The sequence below is a fragment of the Channa argus genome, chromosome 3 (genome assembly GCF_033026475.1).
Source record: "Channa argus isolate prfri chromosome 3, Channa argus male v1.0, whole genome shotgun sequence".
NCBI classification, from domain to species: Eukaryota; Metazoa; Chordata; class Actinopteri; order Anabantiformes; family Channidae; genus Channa; species Channa argus.
This window is the reverse complement of record NC_090199.1, coordinates 19203817-19228711: the sequence shown is the minus strand read 5'-3', so window position 1 is coordinate 19228711 and position 24895 is coordinate 19203817. Positions and strand designations below refer to the sequence as shown.

General features: G+C 39.0%; 1 protein-coding gene across 9 annotated transcripts in view; it reads left to right on the top strand.

The window, feature by feature from the left end:
* LOC137123612 (nucleosome-remodeling factor subunit BPTF-like) overlaps positions 1-23975 on the top strand; it is a 43059-nt gene extending 19084 nt beyond the window's left edge. For 4 of the 9 annotated variants that reach the window (XM_067497628.1, XM_067497636.1, XM_067497635.1 and 1 more), the window contains 21 exons: positions 5-129; positions 499-651; positions 1059-1209; positions 1651-1690; positions 1958-2183; positions 2312-2461; positions 5364-5494; positions 5724-5838; positions 6236-6453; positions 6667-6907; positions 9086-9366; positions 9724-9837; positions 10196-10357; positions 10789-10871; positions 13708-13933; positions 14132-14454; positions 14991-15164; positions 15709-15901; positions 16569-16653; positions 19220-19406; positions 21623-23975. In XM_067497628.1, the coding sequence (XP_067353729.1) occupies positions 5-129; positions 499-651; positions 1059-1209; positions 1651-1690; positions 1958-2183; positions 2312-2461; positions 5364-5494; positions 5724-5838; positions 6236-6453; positions 6667-6907; positions 9086-9366; positions 9724-9837; positions 10196-10357; positions 10789-10871; positions 13708-13933; positions 14132-14454; positions 14991-15164; positions 15709-15901; positions 16569-16653; positions 19220-19406; positions 21623-21659 (3415 nt within the window). In that variant the 3' untranslated portion in view covers positions 21660-23975. The other 5 variants (XM_067497630.1, XM_067497631.1, XM_067497632.1 and 2 more) reach the window with 5 other exon arrangements.
* The last annotated feature ends 920 nt before the right edge of the window (positions 23976-24895 follow it).

Genomic DNA, 24895 nt, shown 5'->3' with positions numbered 1-24895 from the left:
GTAGATATCGCCTGCAGACAGTAAAGTCACTGGCTGGTGTGAGCCTAATGCTGAGGCTCCTATGGGCCTGTCTGAGATGGGATGACATGGCGGTCAAACCGTCTGCTGCTGTCGGAACCACACGCACAGGTAACACCCCCCCCCCCTTCATCATCTCAAATAGAGATGTCCTACATAAGCAACAATTGATGGATAATGATATAATGGATGAGTGGATAATTTTTACTTATGTTGAGGATGATAAATGCTGCTGGTCTTTCCCCATCATTTTTAAGTTAATCCTGGTGATTGAAAACTGGCCTTTCCTCCCCACTTTGATCCGGTCCTATCACTCCTGTGTTTACTTGGGCTACCCTCCTTATGCCTTTGTTGGTTTCTATATACAAAAAATATACAAAAATGTCTGTCTAAACCCATATAATCAATTGGGTGTTTTTATGTTGGAGTGCATTTTCTCCATCTTCTTGGGCTCTCCTCCTCATCACCATACCAATCCAGCCCTATCCCCACTCATTGCTACAGAGACATCGGATACTGAAATCACCACCACAGAGATCATCAAGCGCCGTGATGTGGGACCATATGGCCTTCGCTCAGAGTACTGCATCCGCAAAATCATCTGCCCACTTGGAGTGCCTGAGGCTCCAAAAGGTACACATTTTTTTTGTTCCTGACACTAAAGCTTACAAACCCCGTACTAAATATAGGAAGCTTTGGACTACAATAAAGAAAATGTATGTCCACATACTATATGAATTGTGTTAGTTATTTTTTGTATTGCAGTATTAAAACATAAGAGACAATCGTATTAATATAGCAGCAGTGGCTCAGTTGGTAGAGTGCCCATCCCCAGCTGTGCAGTGCCGGTCCCAAGTCCAGTAGAACTTGGGGACAAATGATCCGCTGTGGCGACCGTGAACTCACAGGATAAGACGAAAGGGGGAAAATAAAAAAAGAAAAGAAAAGACAATCGTAATAATATAGTTTTGTTAAAAGAAATATCTGACACTCAAACACTGTCTTTATGTTCTTCTCTCCTCATGTGTCCACCATCACAGAAACTCACACCCCTCAGAGAAAAGGGTTGCGCTCCAGTGCTTTGCGCCCCAAGAAACATGAGCCTGCCAAGCAAACAGGCCCAGTGGTGATCGAGACATGGGTGGCTGAGGAGGAACTGGACCTCTGGGAGATCAGAGCCTTCTCAGAAAGGTGAGAAGCCCAACTGGCAGAAAGCTCAAGTACTTTATGTCTCCACATGTTAATAGTATCAGCTGTAAGATTGTTTGATAAACATGTCATACTAAAGAGTCAGAATATTTTAGATGGGGATTTAATTCTGCTAGTAGTACGAATACTCTGTTATCTCTGCTGGAGGCTCTGTTGGATGTATGTGATATACAGTGCAGGCTTCCAAAAGTATGTAAGGCCTACACCTAAATGTTTTCAATCTGTGATATTTACATTCTATCACCCCAATCAACATAATCACATCTAAATTAAAAAATGTGTTGAAACATTGCAGTTTTTTTTTTTAAATTGGTAGGCTTTAGTTTTTAGTTAAGTTAGTTTATTTTTTAATGACTCTTCACTAATAAAAATGTGCTTCTGTTTTGACAAAGATTTAAGTCATAAAAGTTCTCATTTTTACAGAGTGGAGAAAGAAAAAGCTCAGGCAGCAGAGCAGGCCAAGGTGAGTTGGGTTTAGTTCAGTTGTTTTTCCACAAAAATGTATTAAAGGGTTTTACATTTCAAACAATTAGTGCCAAGACAATACACATTCCAATAATCTCTGCTCATTTGGCCGTGTAGCAGACTTCCTAACATACCAGTCCATGTAGATCTTTACTACTGTAAGATGTAATTATACACACATAAAGTTGTACTTTCAGTCATTGTAGTAATAGTGTTCCAGTCATTAGTTTGCATATAAATAATCAAGCTATTTAACATTTTTCAGAAGCGTCTCGAGCAGAAGCCAGGTTCAGTCACAGCTACTCCAACAGGGACTCCTGCAGCACCTGCTGCCACGCCCAAAGTCATTGTTAGTTCACTGTCAGGACAGGGCACCCCCAGCACCAAGGTCGTACTGTCCACCAAGATGGGCACCCCCGTTACATTCCAGCAAAACAAGAACTTCCAGCAGTCATTTGCCACCTGGGTGAAGCAGGGTCAGAGTACACAAGGTACGTTACATAGAAGTGTAACTACTTGAGTTCGAAGGATGTGTTATCCTATAATGTTACATGCATTTAGTTCAATTAGATTTCTATTGGTGAGAGTATTTGTAGTAACTATTTGTGTGCTGTATTAGGAGCAGGCACAGAGACCACCGTGGCCACGTCTGGTGGGCACACTTTTCAGATCACAGGAACCTCAGTGGGTGGGAAGGTAGTGACCACCAAGTTACCACTGCCCGCCAACAGTAAGATTGTCACCGTCAACGTGCCAACTTCCCAAGAAGGTAGAGCAGATTTTTATGAGTCACACCTCATTAAATTTAAATTTATACCAAACTGGGCACCAGTTCCATCATTCACAATAAACATTTTTCTTTCCATCCACCACTTTTTTAGGATTTGTGTGTTTTGTGTTTTTGTTTCTTCACGTTGAACCAACCCCTTAGACATTACAAATATATCAAAGGAGCCAAATTACATCTGGCTCAATAATTGAGTACCATTGTAGTATAGTAGTGTAGCATGTCAACCATGCTCTAGATGGACTGAGATGGTCTTCATTTGTTGTAAATGTCTTGCCAACTATCACAGGCTGTAATAATTTGAACTCTTCAAATTAGACATTCCTCTACCCTTGATTACCACTGTCAGAATGCTTAGTATGCAGGTAGACAGTCACTTTTTTAAATTTCAAGTGTTTATGCTGATTCCTATAAAACACACTGCTAAATACAATGTTTGGTTTTACATGCTTAATACTGCACACTTTGAAAGCACTTCAATTAGCTTGGTTCCACACCCACACTCATGGTTTGTTAAGCATTTTTATTCAGGGTTAATGTTTATTTCTCAGTTTGTCTTTTAATTACATTTTAGCAACACACTGTGATTGAGTGCAACTAGAGAGAATAAAATAAAGGTTAATGGTTTATTAGAGTAATGTTTAGATACAGGTCACAGTATCTACTTACATCGTATATAATATAATGTAAGCAATGTATGTAATTTAGGAATTTGTAACAATTACAGAAACGCAAAAGACTGAAATAAACGTGCTTAAAATTATATTTTCAGCTTAGTTAGTTAAGTCCATCTTAAAGCACTGGGCTTGTGCTCAAAAAATGTTTTGTTTCAATTGGTTGAAAATGCTATGAACGAATAGGTGTTACTGTTTCAGAAGCAGCCTGTCGCTTACTGTATGTTGTGTTGCTGTGGGTGCCTGCTCTGCACCAACCCCAATGTGGTGTCCTCTATGTGCCAACCTTTTGAGTCAGCAGCTTAGATTGGTGTGCCACATCATGTCTTTTCGGCATGGTAATCTGATGGAAAGCTTTATTTTGGTTGGATGGTAGACTTCTGTAATAGGTGAATCAAGATTGAAGTTAAGCTTTTGTACAGTAGTTTGTCAATAACCTCTAACTCCGCCCTCTCCCTAGCTTCCTGGGCTGACATAGCTGGAGTCAATGTCAATATAGACTCTGCCAATGAGGTGATGGTTTATAGTGAGCTCTACCTGGTCTGTCAAATTATCAGTTGATAAATATTGCTCAGCAACCAGTGATAGTAGTCTGTCATGCTGTCATTAAAACCACTGACGGCTAATATGTACATTAGGTCATAAAATAAATTAAGTAAATGCTGAGTACATTAAATGTATTGCTTAATTAAAATTTGCCATTTACAGATATAAATACACCTCAGGGAAAATCTGCTACAAAAACAAATGGCAAAGGTCAATCTGCCTTCTTTATGTTTCTCTGAGGCATTATATAATTTCACTTTGCTGTTAGCTTGACAAAAAGTCAAAAATAAGGTTTAGGGTTTAAATCTGTGCAAAGTGGGAAAACAAAAAAACGTACTTATTTCTAAACATGATGATGTATTATAATACAGCAACTCTGTTTAAATTAAATGCAACATTAAAGGTGTCACAGACAGGCAGATATAAAAATGAATGATATTCATTAAAGATACAAAGAGAGTGACTTTTCTTACCTTTGAAGTTACCATGAAGGAGAAACTAAGTTCAGGTGTCGTAAGACCATTTATTGGACATGTGTATTTATCCAGCGTGACTGTTGGGTGCCCTGTTTGTTTTGGAAGGGCTTAAGGAAGTTAGGAAGGAAAACAAGTTTACCCTGAGGTAAGCTTCCCAGACAGGTAGCCCTCTGTAGTGGGTCTGCACATTTCTTTTTTTTTTCCCCCTCCACCTTTTCTAATGACAGTGTACCTCTCCACTCACTGGAGTCCCCACTCCCGACTTCTCCATATAGCCAGTCCATAGAAACAAGTGTTTAATGTGTGTGACCAGTGCAGCTACTCCCCAATTCTTATGACTAGGTTTAACGTCCCTGCTTGAAGAGGAAAACACTTTATGTATAGGTTAATCTGCTTGATTGAAACAAAACACACCAAGAAGGCAGAAATGGGGGGGGAGCAACAGTCTCACGGTTTCCATCTCTGCCATCAATTTCACGTGAGCTCATGAAGGTGCGCAGTCTGCTGGACAAATATGAAATGCTTCCTTTGTCAGGTTAAAGTAAAAGGGTAGGATCAAATTCATGCAGAATTTATGAGGGGGTTCAGGTATGTCAGGGGAAACCAACTAAGCTTCAGTAAGCCTTTGAAGATTTTGTTTACCGGCTCAACTAATATTTACCATCGGTGTGATCAAAAGCTGGCCATCGAGCAGCAAGAGAAGCCCATAAATAATGTATTGAGTCACTGTACATCAATGCACTACTTTTGTGCAACTGTTCCTCTATCCAAATGTGTAATTCTTTTACGCATGTTTAAACACTTTCAAATTAATATGTTTATATGTTTTGATTGGATGTGTTTGTTTAGTAAAAGACATGTATATAATAAATTAATATCACTGATCTGTAAAGGATAGGGTAACAAGCAATCCTATAAGAATATATTACTTTTTTGCAGCATCAAATCTCATATCATTTAGACTTCACAAATACAATATTTAAACTTTTTTCCTTCTTTGTTCTTTCACTCCTATTTTCAACTACATCTTCCTATTGTTATTCGTCTAGTTATAGTTAATTCTTACCTAATAATTCCCGTCAACATACTGCTCCCTGGGAAGCCTACTTTGTTCACCACCCTTTTGCCATTTTCTCTGGCTTGAAAGTTGTTCACTCTGGTGGCTTTGTGCTGCTATCTTCTCTGCAGGTGTTGTTCAGCAGAAAGTGTTAGGCATCATCCCATCCAGCACAGCGGGTAGCACCCAGACCTACACCACATTCCAACCCCGCACTACCACGCTCAACATCAGGCCTAATACACCAGGAACCCAGCAACAGGTATGTACTGAATATTACATCCATTGCTGCGTGCTTACTATGTTTACAAAAATCTCATGTTATTGTTTCTGTTAACTTTGTTGTGTTGACTTTGTCTTTTTTTGCAAAATGAAATTATGTATTTTATGTTTAAAAAAAAAATCATTGATCCTGAACCTCACAGTTTTTGACAATTTAGGATTAAAATTTGAAATAAGTATTAGTAAGGTCTTGATGAATATCTTTCTAGGTTCTGGCAGCTGGTGGTCAGATTCGTCCAGGAATGACAGTGATCAGGACCCCAATCCAACAGACAGGACCCATGGGAAAGACGATACTGCGAACACCCCTTGTTGTCCAACAAGGTAAAATTATAAAATTTAGGTATCAGTTAGACAAATAGCAACTCATCCTTGTGGCTTAGGATTGGGTAGAGCATCAGGCTGGGATGCAGAAGTCAGTGGGAACAATCCCAGCACACCACACTAGGTGTGCTCCCCGGGCACCCCCCTGTGGCTCCCCACTGCTCCCCCTAAGGGGATGGGTAAAATGCAGAGAAAAAATATCATTGTAGCATATATGTGCAATATGTATATTTTCTCAATGACAAAGACGTATGATTCTATTCTATTCTACTGACAGGAAGTTTTGAACAATCTAGGTGGTGGTTAAAGACGCTGATTGCCACAAACGTTAACCAACCTCCCACAAAGTGTGTGTGCAAATTGCCTCGGTCACATTTGCCATGACGCTCTCTTCCAGGTCATGGTGGACAGCAAGTAGTGACGCAGATCATTCGTGGTCAGGCAGTTTCCACAGCAATATCTGGTGCCAGCCCTGTCGCCACGGTAACTGGCCAGGTGGCGGCTACTCCCAATCCAGCAGGGCAGACAACAGGCCAAACACCACCCGGCACCCCACGGGCACAAGGGCAAGGCCAGGTTAAACTCACCCTGGCACAGCTCACCCAGCTCACACAGGTTAGTGAGTAGACTGAAGACTTTGCCTTGTGTACACTTCCCAAATAGCATTTTAATGTGTCTTAAACAAAAAATTTAAAACTTAGGATATCATGCCCTGTAACATTTTAGTCAAATAGTTTGAGATTTTTTAGCTGTACAAAGTCACTGGGATGGTCTTTGTATTGAAGATAATAACAAGCCACTATCAAGCTTCTCGTCTGCCTCCTACAGAAGCAGCAGGGTGGTTCAGGTGTGGATCGGCAAACTGGTGTCAGTGGCACCCAACAACCTCTGACAGTCATGGTTCAGGGCCAAGGACAAACCACCGGCCAGCTGCAGATCATACCTCAAGGGGTCACGGTCATCCCAGGACCTGGTCAGCAGCTCATGCAGGCAGCATTACCCAATGGCCAGGTGCAGCGCTTTCTTTTCACTCCCCTGGCCTCAGCTGCTACGCCTACATCAGGCACAGGTAACAGACAAGGAACAAACCCGCTTCACTTAAACGTTACCTATTTTAAGTCAGATCACTTTTAATCCGGTTGTCCATCTGCCAAGTTTTAAAAACAACTAGAAAAGGCAATTTCCAAGGAAATTACGTGGGAGAGCTGTTAAGTCGCCCGGTAGAGGCCGACCGCTCAGAAGCTGCTGAGAGCAGAGGCGTTTGTACGTTCAAAGCCGCAAACGCTGAAGAGAGATAAATACAAACAAAAAGAGAAAGAAGAAGATGACAAGAAAAAGAAAAAATCCAAAATCCCAGGAAAAGTTGAATTCAGAAAAGAAAAAAAGTAGAAAGTAACAATGGAGGAAGTAAATAAGTAAAAAGTTGATATTTAAAGTGTAAAGAAACAGAAAAAGAAGCAAAGTAAAAAGTTCCTATTGAAAGTGTAAAGAAAAAAGTAAGAAGTGAAAAAGCAACAACTTGATTAACAAAAGTGGAAAGAAGTAGTAAGAAACAAAGGAAAAGGTAAATATTCCCAAAGTTAAAAGAAACAAAAAAAGAAGCAAAGTAAAAAAGTTGCTATTAAAGTGTAAAGAAAAAAGCTAGAAGTAACTACTTAGAAATGAAGGAACCATTTTAATGCTGAAAAACTGTTAAAAAGTTGAAAAGAGCTTTTAATTTGAAAGTGTGTTTCCTGTCTGTGTCTGTGTGGTAGTTTGTGTGTCCACTGTAGGGAGACTTCAAAACAAACTTATTTTAGCATTTAAATGCTAAATAATTAAAATAAGAATGATAAAAGGCTTTTATTTTGAAAGTGTTTCCTGTCTGTGAGGGTGTGTGTAGGGAAACTTCACCACAAAGTCATTTTAGCATTTAAATGCTAAAAAGTGGATAAAATATTATGAAAGGCTTTTATTTTGAAAGGGTATTTCCTGTCTGTGAGGGTGTGTGTCTGTGTGTGTCTCCACTGTGTATGTTGAGGGAGAAAAACTCAGGTAAAGTGTGTGGACACAGCTCTGAGGCTGATTACATGACGTCATGCAGCTGTGTCCGTTACCATGACAATGACTGCTGCCCGCTGCCTGCCTGCTGAGTCATGTGAGCCAAATGCAAAGGCAGGCTGGAAAAGTGCTGAGACTATGCCTCGCAAAATGCTCAAAATATGAAAAAGTATTAGTCCTATCGAAACAATTCAAAAACTGTGAGTGACAAAAGGCTTCAATGAACACACTGATGTACTTTATTTGAAGATACTCCATAAAATGAAGGCGTGGTGGCGATTTTAAAACAGCCCCCCGTTTGTGATTTGATTAGAATTTAAGAACCTCTGTTATAATGGGCTCCAATGGGAGTTTCAGCCGGCACTCTCTCTGCTTCTGGACACTTGGAGAAAGAACCGTCAGTCCTGTCACTATGAGAGTTACATTTACTGAAAGAAGACAAAAATACCTACATTCTGATGTATAGTTTGTTTATGTAAGATTAAAGTTGACTGAAGGAAAGAAGGAAAAGAAGGAAAAAAGTTGCTAAAAGTGGAAGCTGAAAAGTTAGAGTGCGTGTGATGTCACCCACTCTAGCTGCTCCAACATTCCGCAATACACACTAATGGAAAAGTTGAAAAAGCTCCAAAAGTTGCCTAAAACTAAAACTGCGATTATTCAAAAAGTATAAAAGATAGAAAGAAGCTGATCCACCCAGAAAAAGTTGAAAGGGACTAGACCCGTATAAACTTTAAATGAAGTTTCTACTCCAAAGTATGACGACACAAGAGGCAGATGAAAAGTGGCAAGTTGAAGGGAAATTTTAAGTGCCTTCCATTCATTTTCTATGGGAAAAAAGTTCATAAAAAGTGAAATATAATAAAAAGTATAAAAGTTATTAATGAGAAAAGTAATACCACCCCTGTCCTAAAAGGGACCTACGTTTAGGAAGTGGAACGAAGTTTCTACGACAAACCGTCTAGGACTAGATAGCGACCGAAAAACGGGCTATAATAATAATAATAATAATAATAATAATAATAATAAAGAAAAGGATCTCAATAGTGTGAGAGCTGTGCTTACAGCTCTCCCACTAATAATAATAATAATAATAATAATAAAGAAAAGGATCTCAATAGTGTGAGAGCTGTGCTTACAGCTCTCCCACTAATTACAACTCCTTGCTTATCTGTCTGTCTGCTCTTTCCTACCCTCTCTCTTTGTTCAGCAACTACAGCTCCCAGTCAGCCCAACACCACTTCCACCAAATCCCCAGCCCAGCCTGCCCAACAAGCTGCTGCCCCAGTGCAGGCAGGGGCTCCACTGGCCACCACCACCAGCCCTACTTTGGCGACCCCACAGGGGCAATTACCCCCACAGACTCAGGCCCACATGCCCATCCAATCTCCCACCTCACTGCAGGTAAAAACACAGGGAGGAACCACCCAGGTGCAGCTACAGCAGACGCCTCAGCTCATCAGTATGTCTGGACTGCAGCAGCAGGTACAGGTATGATTATCAAAGAAACACATTGATTGACACATTGAGCACAGGAACAGTGACCAAACCTCAGTCTACAACGCAACAGCTGCAGTTCAGATGACTGTAATGACATTTTTTTCTGGTGAAATTACATGTTGTTCAGCAGTAAGAGACATTGCTGTATTGGATAATGTAACTGACTATGTAGAAAGCCTGAAAAAGCTGGCTGTGCACACTCAAACCTTCCTTTTTCACCACATGGCTTTCTGCATTGACCGCTTTGTCCTTGTAAAATACCATCAAAATTTCTAGAAATGTACAAACAAAATCATGATTTTTCCTTTCAGCTGTTAAGTTTGTGCTTCTCTGGTGTCGTTTCTGCAGGTGTTAGCCCAGCTGCAGGCACAGCAGGGTGGAGGTTCTCTACCACAGCACATCAAACTGCAACTTCCTATCCAGATACAACAAACTGGGACCACCTCAGCTCAGGGAGGACAGGTAGTGCAGCAAGCATGTAAACATGGCCCCTATTACCCTACTTTTTATAACTGTTTTCAAAAGAGTTTAGATCATTTTAAAAAAAGTGTAAAACAACACCAAAAATTTGAAAACCTGTACTATATTAAAACAATGTGGAATATTTGTAGACCTTCATTTTAATGTCTCTAAACCACAAAATATGTCATCTAGCTCATCACATGGTTGAAGGCTAATGTTCAACAGGAAGGAAAGTTTCCCAAATAACAGAGTCCTTTCTATTTCTAACAGCAGTATTTAATAAACAGTTTTTCAATTTTGTACATTTGGTACAACTTTGTTACAGGGGTTAATTGATTATCACACTATGTCTGCACAGATTGGAAATGTGGTTACCATCCAGACAGCTTCTGTCCAGGAGCAGCTGCAGAGGATCCAGCAGCTTAGAGAACAGCAACAGCAGAAGAAGAGACAAGCTGCAGAGGCTAAGAGAGAGCAGGCTCTCAATGCAACCAGCCAGAGCGACATCATTCAGAAACAGGTGTGTATTGATGCTTAGGTGTGCTCAGGTCATCCATCTCAGCCCGGAATTGTCCATCTCCCTGCAGGCAGTACATATAGTTATCATCCTTCAGCCCAGGGCCCCTCTATCCTCTTTTTGGGCCTAACACTGCCAATACCATTTATTTATGTTTTGTATTAGATGTGCCATTCTATTGATGTTTCACCTGATGAGTGTATGCAATTTCTATTTAGGTGACCTCCTCGGGTCATAAGTAATAACTAGGCTTTTTAAAAGTTATTTGTAATACACTTCAAACCTCAAAAAATCACTATTTCTGACCACTGTTTAACTGAAATATGATACACTGTACAAGAATTGTAATTTTTCTTCAACATGAACATATCCTCTGTTGTTACTTGTACTAACACTTGATTTATTTTGACATCATATTGCTTCATGGGTTTCAGGTGGTGATGAAACAAAATGCCGTGATCGAACACCTGAAGCAAAAGAAGACCATGACGCCTGTAGAGAGAGAAGAAAATCAGAGGTTTGTGTCCCGAGATTCTTATATTTTGCCTGTGTGTAAAGAATAGTAGAATTTCCATCTATTCAAAGGTGTAATTGGGATGGCGGGGGCTGGTGGCTTAGTGGTAGAGCATTAAGTTGGAATGCAGAAGACTGCAGGTTCAAATCTCACTCCACCAGGTGTGGCCCCCGCCAAGCCGCCAATGGTGCTGGTCCCAAGCATGGATTAAAAATGGAAGGGTTGCGGCAGGATGGGCATCCGGTGTAAAAGCTCATGCCAAATCAACTTGTGGAACATGTGCCATTGTGGCGACCTATGAAGGGAGACGCCAAAAGCTGTTGATCTTGGAATTTGGGAAGGCTAAGGGTTGGTTGACATTTACGTGTTCTGCATCACAGGCAGTTTTTATCTCCAATCAGACTGAACATATTTGGGCAACATGTTTTCGAGTATTAAGCACAATAGAAATAAAGTTAAAAACAACCTAAAAGGTCATTTATCTAGGTCCATTTTATCATCATGTGGGACTGCAACGTCACCATTTACATATTAAATCCTCTCCACTCCCCATTTGCCTTTGATTTACCACATTGGGAGGTCGTACACAGCTTGGGAACTTTTCAGTGTGTAACAACCAACAGCTGCATGTCCTCAGTGTGAACCCTACAGGCAAGAACACAAAGGCAATTTATTTATTAAAAAGAGGATTTGTACAGTAAAGCACACAAAGCCATAACAGCCCCAAAAAGATCAGGTTCTGTATCATTAAATGTAACATGGTATCACTGAGTAAAAAGAGAGTTTGCAGTACTAATGTCCTGAGGGTCAGGTACTGTCATTTCCAGTAGATGTGTAGTATTACTTTATGGCTTAGATATTTGTTACTTTTTATGTTGGGAAAGGTTTTATGTGTCAGCAAAGCTAGGAGGAGTTCCACAACACTTAAAAAAACTAAAATAAATATCCAAGAAGTAAAATGTAAGGAAAGGGTCCATCCTGATTTATATGGTGTAGACAGGTTATACTCTGACCTGTAGTTGACCCTGACAACCATGTGTCTACAGATGGTGTGTCAACACTGTGCCCATTCACACACACCTGAAATGCCAAATTCAGACTACCGTGACATCACTACAGTAGCTCTGTCTGTTGTCTGTCTCTGTGCTTACTTTTCATGCTTTTTCCAGTTTTTCGCGTCATCTTTTTCCTCTCACTTTTCCTTAAAAGCACAATTCTGTTACTAATATCCTGGAACTCTTACATAGGCTGTTTGGGTGTCTTTTTATTTATTTATATATTTATTTTTGCCTCCTCCAGTTTTACACTGAATTTGCAGTGTACACACCGTATGAACCCTGGCCCTTCTTTGACTTCAGCAGTCATGGATGTGTTTGTGTGCTGTTCACACGGACGTGAACTGAGCAAGTCATTCTGCTGCTCAGCATAAACCAACAACTTTCAGTCTTAGTTGGAATTTTAGCGAACACAAGTGAACATACTTGGAGCATAGAACCATAAATTTAAACTGTCATACATAAACATTAGATTTTGACAAATGTTTGAAGTTTTTATGGCGTATCTCAGATTTTTTCTTCTTTTTAACTGCTTAACATCTTGTCCTTTTTATTGATTTACTGGAAGTTATGTCACCAAAAAATATAGGGCACACTACGCTGAATCCTACTACTCTGTGTTTCAGTTTGCTTGTATTTGTGTGTATGACCTTTCTTCCACCTCTTCCCATGCTTACAAAAACAGTGCAGCTTCCCCGTCATCCCCTTTTTGTCCATCTTTCACCATACCTCTCAGCTCCACTCCCCTGCTACTGAAACACAGTCTCACACAAATAAACACTGCATGACACAAACATCACTCTAAAATCTGTAAGAAACGTGGCCCAGTAACACAACTTTGGCGCTTTGCTTCCATTTATCTCATTTGTCTATGTAGCCATGATAGGTTCAGGATTTCAAATGGTTATGCTACCTGATTGGGTAATGCATCTGTCAAATCATGTAGAAATTTATTTTCACAGTATTTGTTTAGTTTGAGTTTCCAAGAATGTATTAATTTATTTACTTACTTATTTACTTTTTTTTTTCTCTTTTTTTTTTTTGGCCTTTAACTTTTTGGTTGATAGTTGAGAGAATAAAATAAGGAATTAAATACACAAATAGGAATTAAAGAGAACAAAAGTCCAAGACAAGAGTCATACCCAGGACTTTGTAGTTGCATGGTTGAGTGGCCAGATTGCCTCAATGACCTGTGCTGAAAGAAATGCTCTAATTGTTCATTTACACGCACTGCCGTTTTTTGTTTTTTTTTTTTTTTTTTTTTACATGTGGAATTTTAGATGTTCACATTTCTGAAGTAGCCAGCATTCGTGCAGGTTGTGCTTTCTAAAACATTGAACCATTGTTTGGATTAATTCTCTGGTCCTGCCCACTAGTTTGTCAGAGGGATAACATTCTTCCTTTGTGACTTTGACTGTACTGACTTTCTGAATTCATGATTCAGATATGTGACGATCCTTTTCCTCCCTGCTCTTTCATCCTTCTGCCCTCTCAGTACAAGCTTTATTTGTATTTTATTCATTAAAATACCCTAAAGGAACTACAGTCCTATTCGACACAGTTCCTCATTAGATCCAGTTGGGCTGTTTTTTTTTAGTTTTGTTTTTAGCTTAGTTTAAGGGTTAGATTATAAATGTTTTTTCTCCCAGATTCAAGGGACAGTTCAACCTATATACAGTACTTTTGCCATTCTAGACAGTATACATTTATGATCTTTTTAGGAGAATATAATTCTGTAAATCCATTCCTTTCTCACTTTCCCGTCCCCTTCTGGTACTGTCCAGGATGATCGTATGCAACCAGGTGATGAAGTACATCCTGGACCGAATAGACAAAGATGAGAGGCAAGCTGCTAAGAGGAGAAAGAAGGAGGAAGTAGTGGAGGCAAAGAAGAGGTTGGCCAATGCCAGCAAGCTCTCCTCACTCCTTTACAGACACAAAGAGAGTCTCAAGATGGAGATTCTAAAGAAGCGGGCTCTTCTGGACAAGGAACTACAGCTAGAGGCCCAGGTATGAAGAAGGGAAAGAAAATGTGTTTTCATATTTTATGAAAGTAGGCTTTACACAAGGGTCATTAAGTGTCAGATATAATGAAAATGCATAGTATGATTAGTGGTACTGGAAATTCCTTTATCCCTTTAAAGCACTTTACTAGCTTTTGTTCTCTGGCAATTTTAACCCTATCCATCCTGACAATGCAATACTCAGGAGGAGCTAAAGAGGGACCTGTTGCGAATGCGGAGGGAGAAAGAGAGGGCTCAGACTGCAGCCCATCAAGCAGCCCAGGCTGCAGCTGCTGCCGCCCACAATCAACAGCAACATGCTCTGGCACATGCGCATGGAATCACAACTGCTCAGCAGCACCTCACCACAACCATCACCTCGACACACAAGAGGAAACGAGAAGAAGAGAGGGAGGCCCCAACGTCAGCCAAATCCAAGAAGAAGAAGATGATTTCAACGAGCACAAAAGAGAACAAGAAGGACACCAAGCTCTACTGCATTTGCAAGACGCCCTACGATGAGACAAAGTATGATAACCTTATAACCCAGGAGATATAGATGGTTCACAGAGCAGGCACATTTAGTTTGTAACACTTTTTAACAAAAAAAGAAAAAAAACACAGGAGGCTTTTTTTAAGAAATTTGACATGACAAAACTGAAAAAAAAAGATTTATTTTAACTGGTTCACACAACAAACAACCTCATCTTAAACAAAGGTGTAGCTTTTAATGTGTCCTCTAACAAACCACGCTGCTCTTCAGATGTGGTGAAAACATCAACTTAAATTCTGTAAGAGGACTTTATTTCCTGTATACCTGCATTACTGCCTTCACTCCAACATTTTGTTACAAAATCAAAAACTGTGAAAAACAAAAATTATGCTGAGGTTATAGAACATATATAGAACATATATTTGCTTTAAGTCATTAGTGCTCTTATCTCTTACTTACTGTGCATTTAAAACTGTTAATATTCAATATATGTGTTTTTTTTTTTTTAAACCAGTCAGCATTTCCTGTTGAGACATCTGTGACAATACATTTTTATCCTGGTCCTCTAAAGGTTCTACATTGGCTGTGACCTTTGTACCAACTGGTATCACGGAGAATGTGTAGGCATCACGGAGAAGGAGGCCAAGAAAATGGACGACTACATCTGTGTGGAGTGTAAACGAGGCCAGGAGGGCAGCACAGAGGAGCTGTACTGTATCTGCCAGACTCCTTACGATGAGTCCCAGTAAGCAGTTACACGTGTGTGTCTGTGTCTGTGTTTGCACCATGTATTTCTCACATTGTGTGGACCAAAATCTGTTTGCGCACTGATGTTGTGGAGACACCACCCTACTCATGGGGACCAGATGCTGGTCCTAACCACGGTTAGGAAAAGTAGTGGTTATAGTTAAAATTAAAGTACAGTAAATCTTCAGGAAATTATTGCAAGTCAATGTAAAAACCCTACAAGTTAATAAAGACAACCCTTAATACTCATATTACTTATGTTAATATGTTTTCTGATGTTTTAAAGGACAGTGAACTAATCAACAGTATCACACGTTGCTTTAAATTCCACATTGAGTTGTAGAATCTAAAAGTAGTAATAATCAACAACAGTATACATATACATACTTTACATACCTTATTGCGTATTACGTACCTCAACTGTGGAATGCTCAGAGCTTCAGATTTTACTGTACTATTTTATCTTTGCCATATTGATAACAAATGTTTTTATTGCATAATGCAAATCGCAATTAAAAAAACAGTACTCCTTGCCCTTCCAGATTCTATATCGGCTGCGATCGGTGTCAAAACTGGTACCACGGCCGCTGTGTGGGGATCCTGCAGAGCGAGGCCAACCATATTGATGAATATGTTTGCCCACAGTGTCAGTCCACAGAGGACGCTATGACGGTCTTTACACCGCTCACTGACAAGGACTATGAGGGCCTTAGGAGAATTTTGCGTTCCTTACAGGTAAACATCAGGGGTGAATAAGGTATAAGGTAATATTAACTAGGTCAATATTATCTCTCATGTTGCTTACCTGGTAACCTAGATGTAAAAACATACCATAAGTAATAGTGCTGTTGTACTGTGAAACTTTTTAAATAATCCTCGGATAATTATCGTAAAATAGCTTTACAAATAACAAATAATCTATAAACTGGCAAACAGAAAAATGTCATTACAAAACACAATGCTGACTTTTTGTTGTACACATATGTTGCTGAATAAGCAGTAACATTGCAGTTGTGATTTTATTACCAGTGATAGGCCAAACACAGACTCGGGTCATGATCACACCACTACAGTGTAAAGCAGCAATCGGACATCCTCTGTGCATCTTATCTGATGTTCGGTTCTCCATTGTGCTACTGGGACAGCTGCCTGACCAAACATTTTTTCTAGCTTGCCTTTTCTTCTTTTCCTTCTTCTCTTCTTATTTTCTTCACCTTTGTCCAGTCTGTATGGGGAGAGGGAGATAGAGAAAACATCTGTGTTGACCCACCTGCTTTCAATGTCATAGTAATGGTGATGTTTTTTTGTTTTTTTTTCCATTGGTTTCGGCCTTCTCACGTCTTGTCTTAATCTTTCTCTCTCTCCCACTTTCTCTCTGTCTCGCCCCATCACTCCTCTCCAGGCACATAAAATGGCCTGGCCATTTCTGGAGCCAGTGGACACAAATGATGCCCCGGACTACTACAGAGTCATCAAGGAACCAATGGGTGAGTGGAGGACACGTATAAAGGAACACAACAGTAAATAATATTGTAAACAAGATTTGTGTACAGCTGCTGCTCTGGATCCAAGGCATTTCTGTGTTTTTCTTACTACTGAGTGCTTGTATTTGTGCACATATTGAGCATTTTATCTTCACTCACTCTTCTGCATTTGGAAATGCACTAAATATTATCAGTAAAATGGTAATGTTTTTTTTTTCCATAGTTTCCCGTTGACAACCTTTTGAAATTAAATCAAAAGGTTGTCAATGAGAAAAATGTTGATTGGCAAATTTAAGTGCCTTTCATACGGTAGTTCATTTAGTTGCACGTGCTCAGCTCGCATCTACTTTAGACCACCTGCTATCAGTTTGAGGTTGATTTGTGAGCTTGTAATGGCTCATAATTCTTTGGACACGTGGCTGTTACTGCCAGTGTGTCAAACCATCATTAAGCTGAAAAGTCTACAACAAATTCATTACAGAGATAATCTAAACACCAGTTGTGGCCAAATCAAGTATTTGGTACATTATTTGAATGAAAGAACACACTGGTGAGCTCAGGAACACCAAAAGGGCTGAAAGACCACTTAAAACAACTTTGGCAGAATGTTCCTTCCCTGGTAAAGAAATAAAAAAACCTTCACAACAGTTGGTCTGATAAAAAACAGAACTAGTGAAAAATTCTAAAAAAAAAAAACAAAACAAAAAAAACAAGCAGGAAGTGACTAGACAAACATCTTCAGGAATGAACCCCAGCATCTGGTGATGTCTGTGGGTTCCAGACATAAGGCCTGACAGTGGAAGACAGACCACACACTTCATCAAATACTTTCAACCAAACCATCTGCTTAAAGCTGTCTATCTCTACTTTAGTAGGCACTAAAATCCACTGTGGTGTTGTGCGGAGCCAGTGTCAAAATTGTGTCAGTCCAAATATATATAGACCTGACTTTGTTTTTAACATTTTGCAGGAGCAAACAATAATTTGTTGATAATTCTGGTAATAATGTAAATTTTATTAATTTTATTAAATTGAAAGTTTGAGATTTTTGTATTTTTACTGTTTTCTGAAATTTTGCAAACTGATTAGTCAAAAAAAAAGGTGATTGATATAAATCACCAATAAAATTTGTAAAACAGGAATGGACTGGGCATGTATTTTCTGAATGCAGAGCTCTTCAACATCTTATATTGATGAATACTTCTAATGTGAACCTATTTTAAGTGTAGCTCAATGTCTAGGGCATGTAGAGTACTTATACTGGTAAATATCACAAGGGGGTCTATGATTCAGCAGATACTTGGTAAATGCTCTGTTTATAAAGTTAGTTGTATGTAGATGTGTGTGTGTGTGTGTGTATGTATATGTATGTATGTATGTATATATATATATATATATATATATATATATATATAATATCAGTATTTGGTAGATAAAATCACCTTGGTAGTAATGTCAACCATTTGTCATTGCTTTAGTTAATGTAAGTAACACCCAGGCTCTATATCGTAAACATTAATACAACGGCCACCAGGAGGCCAGCAGGGAGGAAGCCCTCCAACTCAGATCAAACCGGCCATGTAAATGGGGACTTACGTCAGCAGAGCCTTTTTCAACTTCTACACAAACAAACCTTTAATGAGCTGCTCCTGGTCTGCTGGGCTCCCTATGGAAAAGGACCAGCCCCACACTTAGCTCCTGTTGGCTCAGTCCTGGAAACTCTAGTCCTCCCTGCTCCTGTCAACTGCAAGAAAAAGACCTTGTTGGTTTTTAAAAAATAAAAAGATCATTTGGCTGGCATAGTTGCAGCTGTTGGTAGTTTTGGAGGTTTTTGGGATGAAGTCTGATGACTGAGAAGAAGGAGTTCTTTGATATTGACCATGAGGTTTGTAAACCCTTGGCCTGCTAGGTGGAGGAGGTTTTAAAAGTCGGATATGTTTATTTAAAATGCAGCCTCAGGGACGCTGTGCATAACAAACTACTGGCAGAAGTAGAAATTATATGAAGCCTTGGCTGTTGCCAGTTAGCTTCCTTATTAACTAAATCTTTTTTTGTTTGTATTAATTTTTTTAACTAGGTTAGAAATGCTGAAACCTCTTATATATAGTGATGGTCTCTAAATTCTTAAAGGCTCTATTGATTTGTCCAGATAAATTTGTTTTTGGTTGTTTCTTTTTTTTGTTTTTTTTGTCGGTCAGAAATGACAGTCTGATAATGACATTGTCCCCAAGAATGACATAACGGTCAGATCTCAGTAACTGATCTGGCTTTTAAAGATGGTGGTTAAAGTTGGCTGAGGTTTTGGATTTTTGCTGTCACATATAAAGTGATAAATTGTGCTCCCAGGAAAGATTTGAATGTCTGTCAAACACATGCCACATAAGCTGCAATTACTTTGTAGTAGTTGCTGATTTGTGGAACAAAGTCCATTAGAAAAGCCAGATATTGTTCCACTGCTTCCACGTATGTCATGTTCGTCTGTGGCAATGTCTTCCAAATAAATGATTCGGATTTTTCTCTTTTCCATTACAGTATTTAATCAGATATTTTTTAATATCTATTTTCTTAGACCTTTCCACCATGGAGGAGAGGATACAGAAACATGAGTATGTGAAGCTGACAGAGTTTGTAGCGGACATGACCAAAATTTTCGATAATTGCCGCTACTACAACCCCAGTGACTCGCCCTTCTACCAGTGTGCCGAGGTTCTGGAGAACTTCTTTGTTCAGAAGCTCAAAGGCTTCAAAGCCAGCAGGTAAGATGCAGTTGGTGGTGGTAATGAAAAGAAACACAAAGGTGACTTTGAGAAAATGGAGAATGTAAAGCCCCTTAGTCAGAGAGCAGCTGCCTTGTTGAATGAGGTGTCTTCAAGAAATAAAACACCAAGTCATTAGTTGATCCAGCTGTGCTACTGTGTGCCTGACTGACCCCTGACCTCCCTGGAGGTCTCCTCCAAGTAGAGCAATAACGTTGAACTTCTCAGACTTGTAGAGTTCATTGACTCCTTCGGTTTGGTTTTCTGGGTCACCATCTTGTGTTTCTTTTAACTTTTTTATCCTTTACTTTTTAATGGGTCAAGACTGAATACCTCGCACAGCCAGCTGGATTGTTCTGTCTCCGGAACAAGTCAGCACAAAACAATGACTAGCAAATCTCTACAGATGTAAAGTTGAAGAAGAGTGATGTATCCTGTTTTGTGTCGTCTGTTTGAGTTATTAACGTCATGCATGAGTGTGCTGACATAGGCTTTTCCTCTGTGGACTGTATGAGCTCTCAGTCACACCCTTGTTCCATCTTGGTGGGATCTTCACTTTACGCAAATTCAGGCTTCAGTCTGCTAACTTTCTACCCATAACAATACATTGCCTGCTTCAGCTTCAGTAGTCTAGGTGCTTTTTTTGCACTAGTACTTGATAATTGAGTTATACATCATTCTAATGCAAGTAGATCAGCTCAAGAAAACCTTTTTCAACTATTTGACTTCTTTTTTCTGGCCTGTTTGGTTTTAGACATTCACAAACCCCATCAAGAACAGAGTTTGGCCAAATCTATGTGTCAGTGTTGCTGTTGAAACGTTTCTTGTCTATAACACAGACGTTTTTGCACAGTTGACTGAGTAACTCCACTATATGCTTGTGCTTGGTTGTGCCTCTAAATTCATCTTGCTGCATGATGTGATTGCTTTGTTTGGATGTACACTACAAGACTTTGACAATCTTTAGCTCCAGTTTGATTAATGTATGCATGCAGTGAAACTTCAATACTTTATAACCCTTCAATATGATTATGATATTTATTCACTGAAGAACCTGATAAACATGTCATGGTGGGAGAAATCGAGGTGTTCAGTCTTCTCTCATCTTCACATAGTTTCTCTGCTGATGCGTAAGTAGCTCAGTAATTCTTGTGGTTTGCATCCAGCTTTATGTGCCTACAAGAGTGATGTGCTTCACCTGCATGTATTTACCCCATCCATCTCTCTCTCCCTCTCTTGCAGATTGTGATGTCAAACTCCTGGGTGCTGGGGTCACTGTTTAACAAAAAAAAATTTTAATTGCTATCCCAGTTGTTGCTGTTTTTACTTGTTTAATACAGCATTCAAACTTTGTAAGAAAGTGTATATATTAAGCCACACTGTAGGTGTGATCCTTTTTTTTTATTTTAGAAGCAAAGGAAATAAAAAAATGTCTTCTGTCTAATAACAGCAGCCATGTTGGTAACACAAAGCATTCAACGGAAAATGTATTTTCTTACACTTCTTGGAACAGATGACTGATATTTTGTTTATATTTGAGTTGGATATAAGGCGAAAATATGAAGTTTCTCTTTGTTGAGATTCAGTTTTGGAAAAAACAAGGTATTGCTTTTCATTGTGAAATCTGACTTGTGAGTTCCATTCACAAAGATAACTTATCTTTTAATTTGACAGAAGTGTCATTTATTGTATTGGTGGTAACATGCTGCAGCAGAACATTTTACCTCATTTCTTAGCGGAGAATTAAAAAAAACATGCAACATTTAATAGTTTCTTTTTATTGGCTGTACCCATGTATAATGTTATTTTATGTGGATATAACATCTTTTTTGAAGGACTATTTTTGTGTTCTGAATGAAATAATGGTAGGATCTGTAAAGATAGATTGGGGAAATTTTAGTTTAGCTTTCATGTTCTAAATTTGGCGAGCTTGGCCATCTCCAGTTAAAAAAAGGAAGAAAGTCCTTGTATATACACTGTTGGGCCAACACTGGGTCACATCATACACTTCAATAACATTTCACCAACATGGCTGCTTGGTTTGTGTGTCTGACCCACTGGCATCCAATACATGTTTGTTTGTTTGGGTTTTTTTGTTGTTTTTTGTATTTCTCCTAGTGCATATTTTTGTCATACTGTAAAGCTTTTAATAAAAAAGAAAAACAACAGGAAATTTTCCAACAATTTCTTCCTCCTCTCTTTGCTCATCTCTGTAGGTCTCATAACAACAAACTACAATCAGCAGCCTCTTAGCTCCTTCCTAAAAACCAAGTGTCAAAAAGAAAAGCCTTGTGATTTCCTCTGAATGATTAATCCCCGTGGTCCAAGTCAGGATGTTCCTGAACCTGAGCCCACTCTAGAGAGGACCATACTTCCACCAGGAAATCGGTTTGCACTGGAGCCAGAGCATCCAACATCAAACACAGCAGTGATAAGAGGAAAGAAGTGAATTGAAAAGCCCTTTTCATCCAAAGAGGCATAAATACAGAGATGTCCCGCCCTCAGACCAAGGGCAGCTGTTGCTACCTGTGTATCTCCTCCATGAGAGGAAAGTTTCAAAATGGGCAGTAGGATGGCCAGTAGTTGTTAAGTTGGCTGTTTGGATGTTCAGAGGTAGTCTGCTCTTACAGCAGTAGACTCTTCAAGACTTCAGTTCATTATGTAGCTGATCCCTATTTTCGTGTATCTTGTATAGCAGAGCATCAGCTTTGCACTTCCCACATAGAGGTTGCCCTATAATTTCATTTTGTCATTTTCAATACAGGCAATACATCCAAATGCTTCAAATTAAATTAAAAGAAAAGTCAAGTTTACGTTAATTTACTTCAAGTTTCAGCACTTTGAAGCTAAATGTGTAGGAACTGCAGGGTTGTCATGTACTTTACCTGAGAGCTCAGTCTTGTCATTTTAATGACTCAGCAGCATTCTATTGGTCGTAAAGGAATACCCATTCCTGGTGATCAGCTAAAACCAGGTAGCATTCAGGTCCATTCAGTTGAGCGCATTGTAGAAAAATGCCCAGTTTCCTCCACGTGTCACATCTTGCTCTTGTTGCATTATTTTGATCACATTGTTAAGCTTAGGCGTTTAAGCCTGCACAAAGCATCACCCAGACATCTTAGCATGTCAGTTTCCTATTATGGTAGCTTGATGCTGATGATCTTCTTGTAGCCAGATTTCGGATCACTTTTTCTTTAAGATTAAAATTGCCACATACGGGTGTAGACAGTATTTTTTTCAAGTAGGTCAAGAGGCCGTCGTTTTTTCTGAGAGCTGTGTTGCTTTCATGTTAATTTCCAGACGGAAACACCAGGCACAGGCCATTCCACCCACCGCATCCTGCCCCTCATCTGGCCTTTTTCCATTTTGTGTTTTTCTGAAATGCAACTGAAGAATGTTATCTGAGCTCCTTTAAATTGGACTTTTTAAAGGAGGTTAGGGACAAGTAGTGAGGAAAAGAGAGTTAGGCCTTCAGGGAAGGTGAAACTTGTACAAGGCTTAAGTAACCCACATGTACTGTACCCTCCTCCATAAACAATGTCTCTTTAAAGTTGTGAGTCTGTTTCTGACAGTGGCTGAGTGTGTAAGTCCCCCCCTCCCCCTTTATCTCTTAGCCACTTCTTCCAGCATATTCATTGACATTGACAGGTTGGCTCACACATGTCTCTCAACTCGCCCTCAAAGTATGGTTAAGTAATTTGATAATGGACTTTTCCACTCAGCATCAACTCAGTTATGTTGTGGTTTGCGGCAGCATGTCTGGACGTAAACTATGAGTAGGGAAAGGGGAGTCTTTGTACTGTTTGTATCAACATTTTATAGCTGCATTTTTAGCATATTTGGGGACTTTTTTGTAACCTGTGATGATCATTTTTGTATGAAGGGAGCAGCCATAAAACAGTTATATACAGTTAAACTGATATAACAACTTAAAATTTGGCAAACATTAATTTTCAATCATATTTTTGTTTATTATTTTATGTTTACGAGTTGAGAGATAATGTAGCTTCTGTCGTCTTTTTTATGTTCTGTCTTACACAGAAATGTCCGTCACTTTCGAATCTAATAAAGATGTTTCATCCACTGTTTATCTCAATTGTATATTATTGCTGTCCAAATATGTAGAGATGAAAGATTTTTAGAGCAGTAGAAGCTTTTATTTTTCACTCTTTGAACCAGCAACTAAGCCCACCTGTATATTTTAATGGTCTATTTTTTCTCTTTGAGGTGAACTCTACATTTAGATGAAATTGCCCTTTATATAAAAAGTGCTGCATATTGTGAGCATAAAACTTTTGAATGGGGTAGCGTGACCGTAACTCTTGTAAAGTTTTTTTTTGTAAAAAAACCAAGTTCAGCATAACTTCTATATTGACATGGCATTTCTTGTATTATTTATTCATATCAATAAGAAGTTCTCAGTTTTTCAGTAATGTTGAAGAAATGTAACAGCAGATAAAAAAGTACCCTATGTTTTTAACAGATTGTGGCAATTCTGAAGAAATTGATTCTCTTTTGTACTTGATAGGACATTTCATCCTAAATAATAAAGTAATGTTTTTGACACCAGTTTTTTAAAAGAGTTTTTTTTTTTTTGTCTCTGGTAATTACTGACACAGTGGAAGGGTGTATGTCTTATTCTCCTCTACAAGTAGAGTGCAGCATCATATTACTAACCAACCTTTCTTTCTAATGAAATACCACTACATAGTAACTTTAAACATGTAATACAATAGTTCCCTATTGAATGTGTGTGCACAAATATATATATATATATATATATATATATATGTGCACACACAGATACAGACATTTAAAATTGCATAGTGTAGGCAGATGTCTGACATGGAGAATTCAGTGGGGATCAGTGCAATAGAAATCAACATCTGTCTTACCTGAGACCTTTGAAATGACCTAGTGAAACATTTAGCAGCAGCAGTTCCAATGTCGTGCTGAGGTTGGCAAAGAGTAACAACACTTGATGAAATACACATGTAAATAATCATTTTAGTTCTGCTCATGTTAGTGAAGAGTCTGGTCCATGGAGACATCTATGTTTTACAGGCAGAAAGTACTTCTGTGAGAACTTACCTGTCTTCTATTTTAGAAGTGCACTTGTAGCACACCACATAAAACACTACACTGCATTTGGCTAACTAATTTATAGTTGACATTACTGTGCATTTTTTTAAAATAATTACATTTCTTAATATATTGAAAACAGCTTTTGATCATGCAGATATTACAGTTATCCTAACGTTCTAATGTTCTTAATATTTAGAGATATTTTTTTCCAACTGCAGGTGCAAGCTGCACAGGAACAGGGCGAGATTTCCAACTTTCCGAATTGGAGGATTGGTTTAAGGGTCCAGACCCTGAGGGGTCCAAAGTTTTGTTTTTTCATTAAAATACACATATTCAAATTCATGACATCTGACTTACCAATTATTATGCTCACATTGCAAATGGTGTTGAGAAGAAATAGTTAG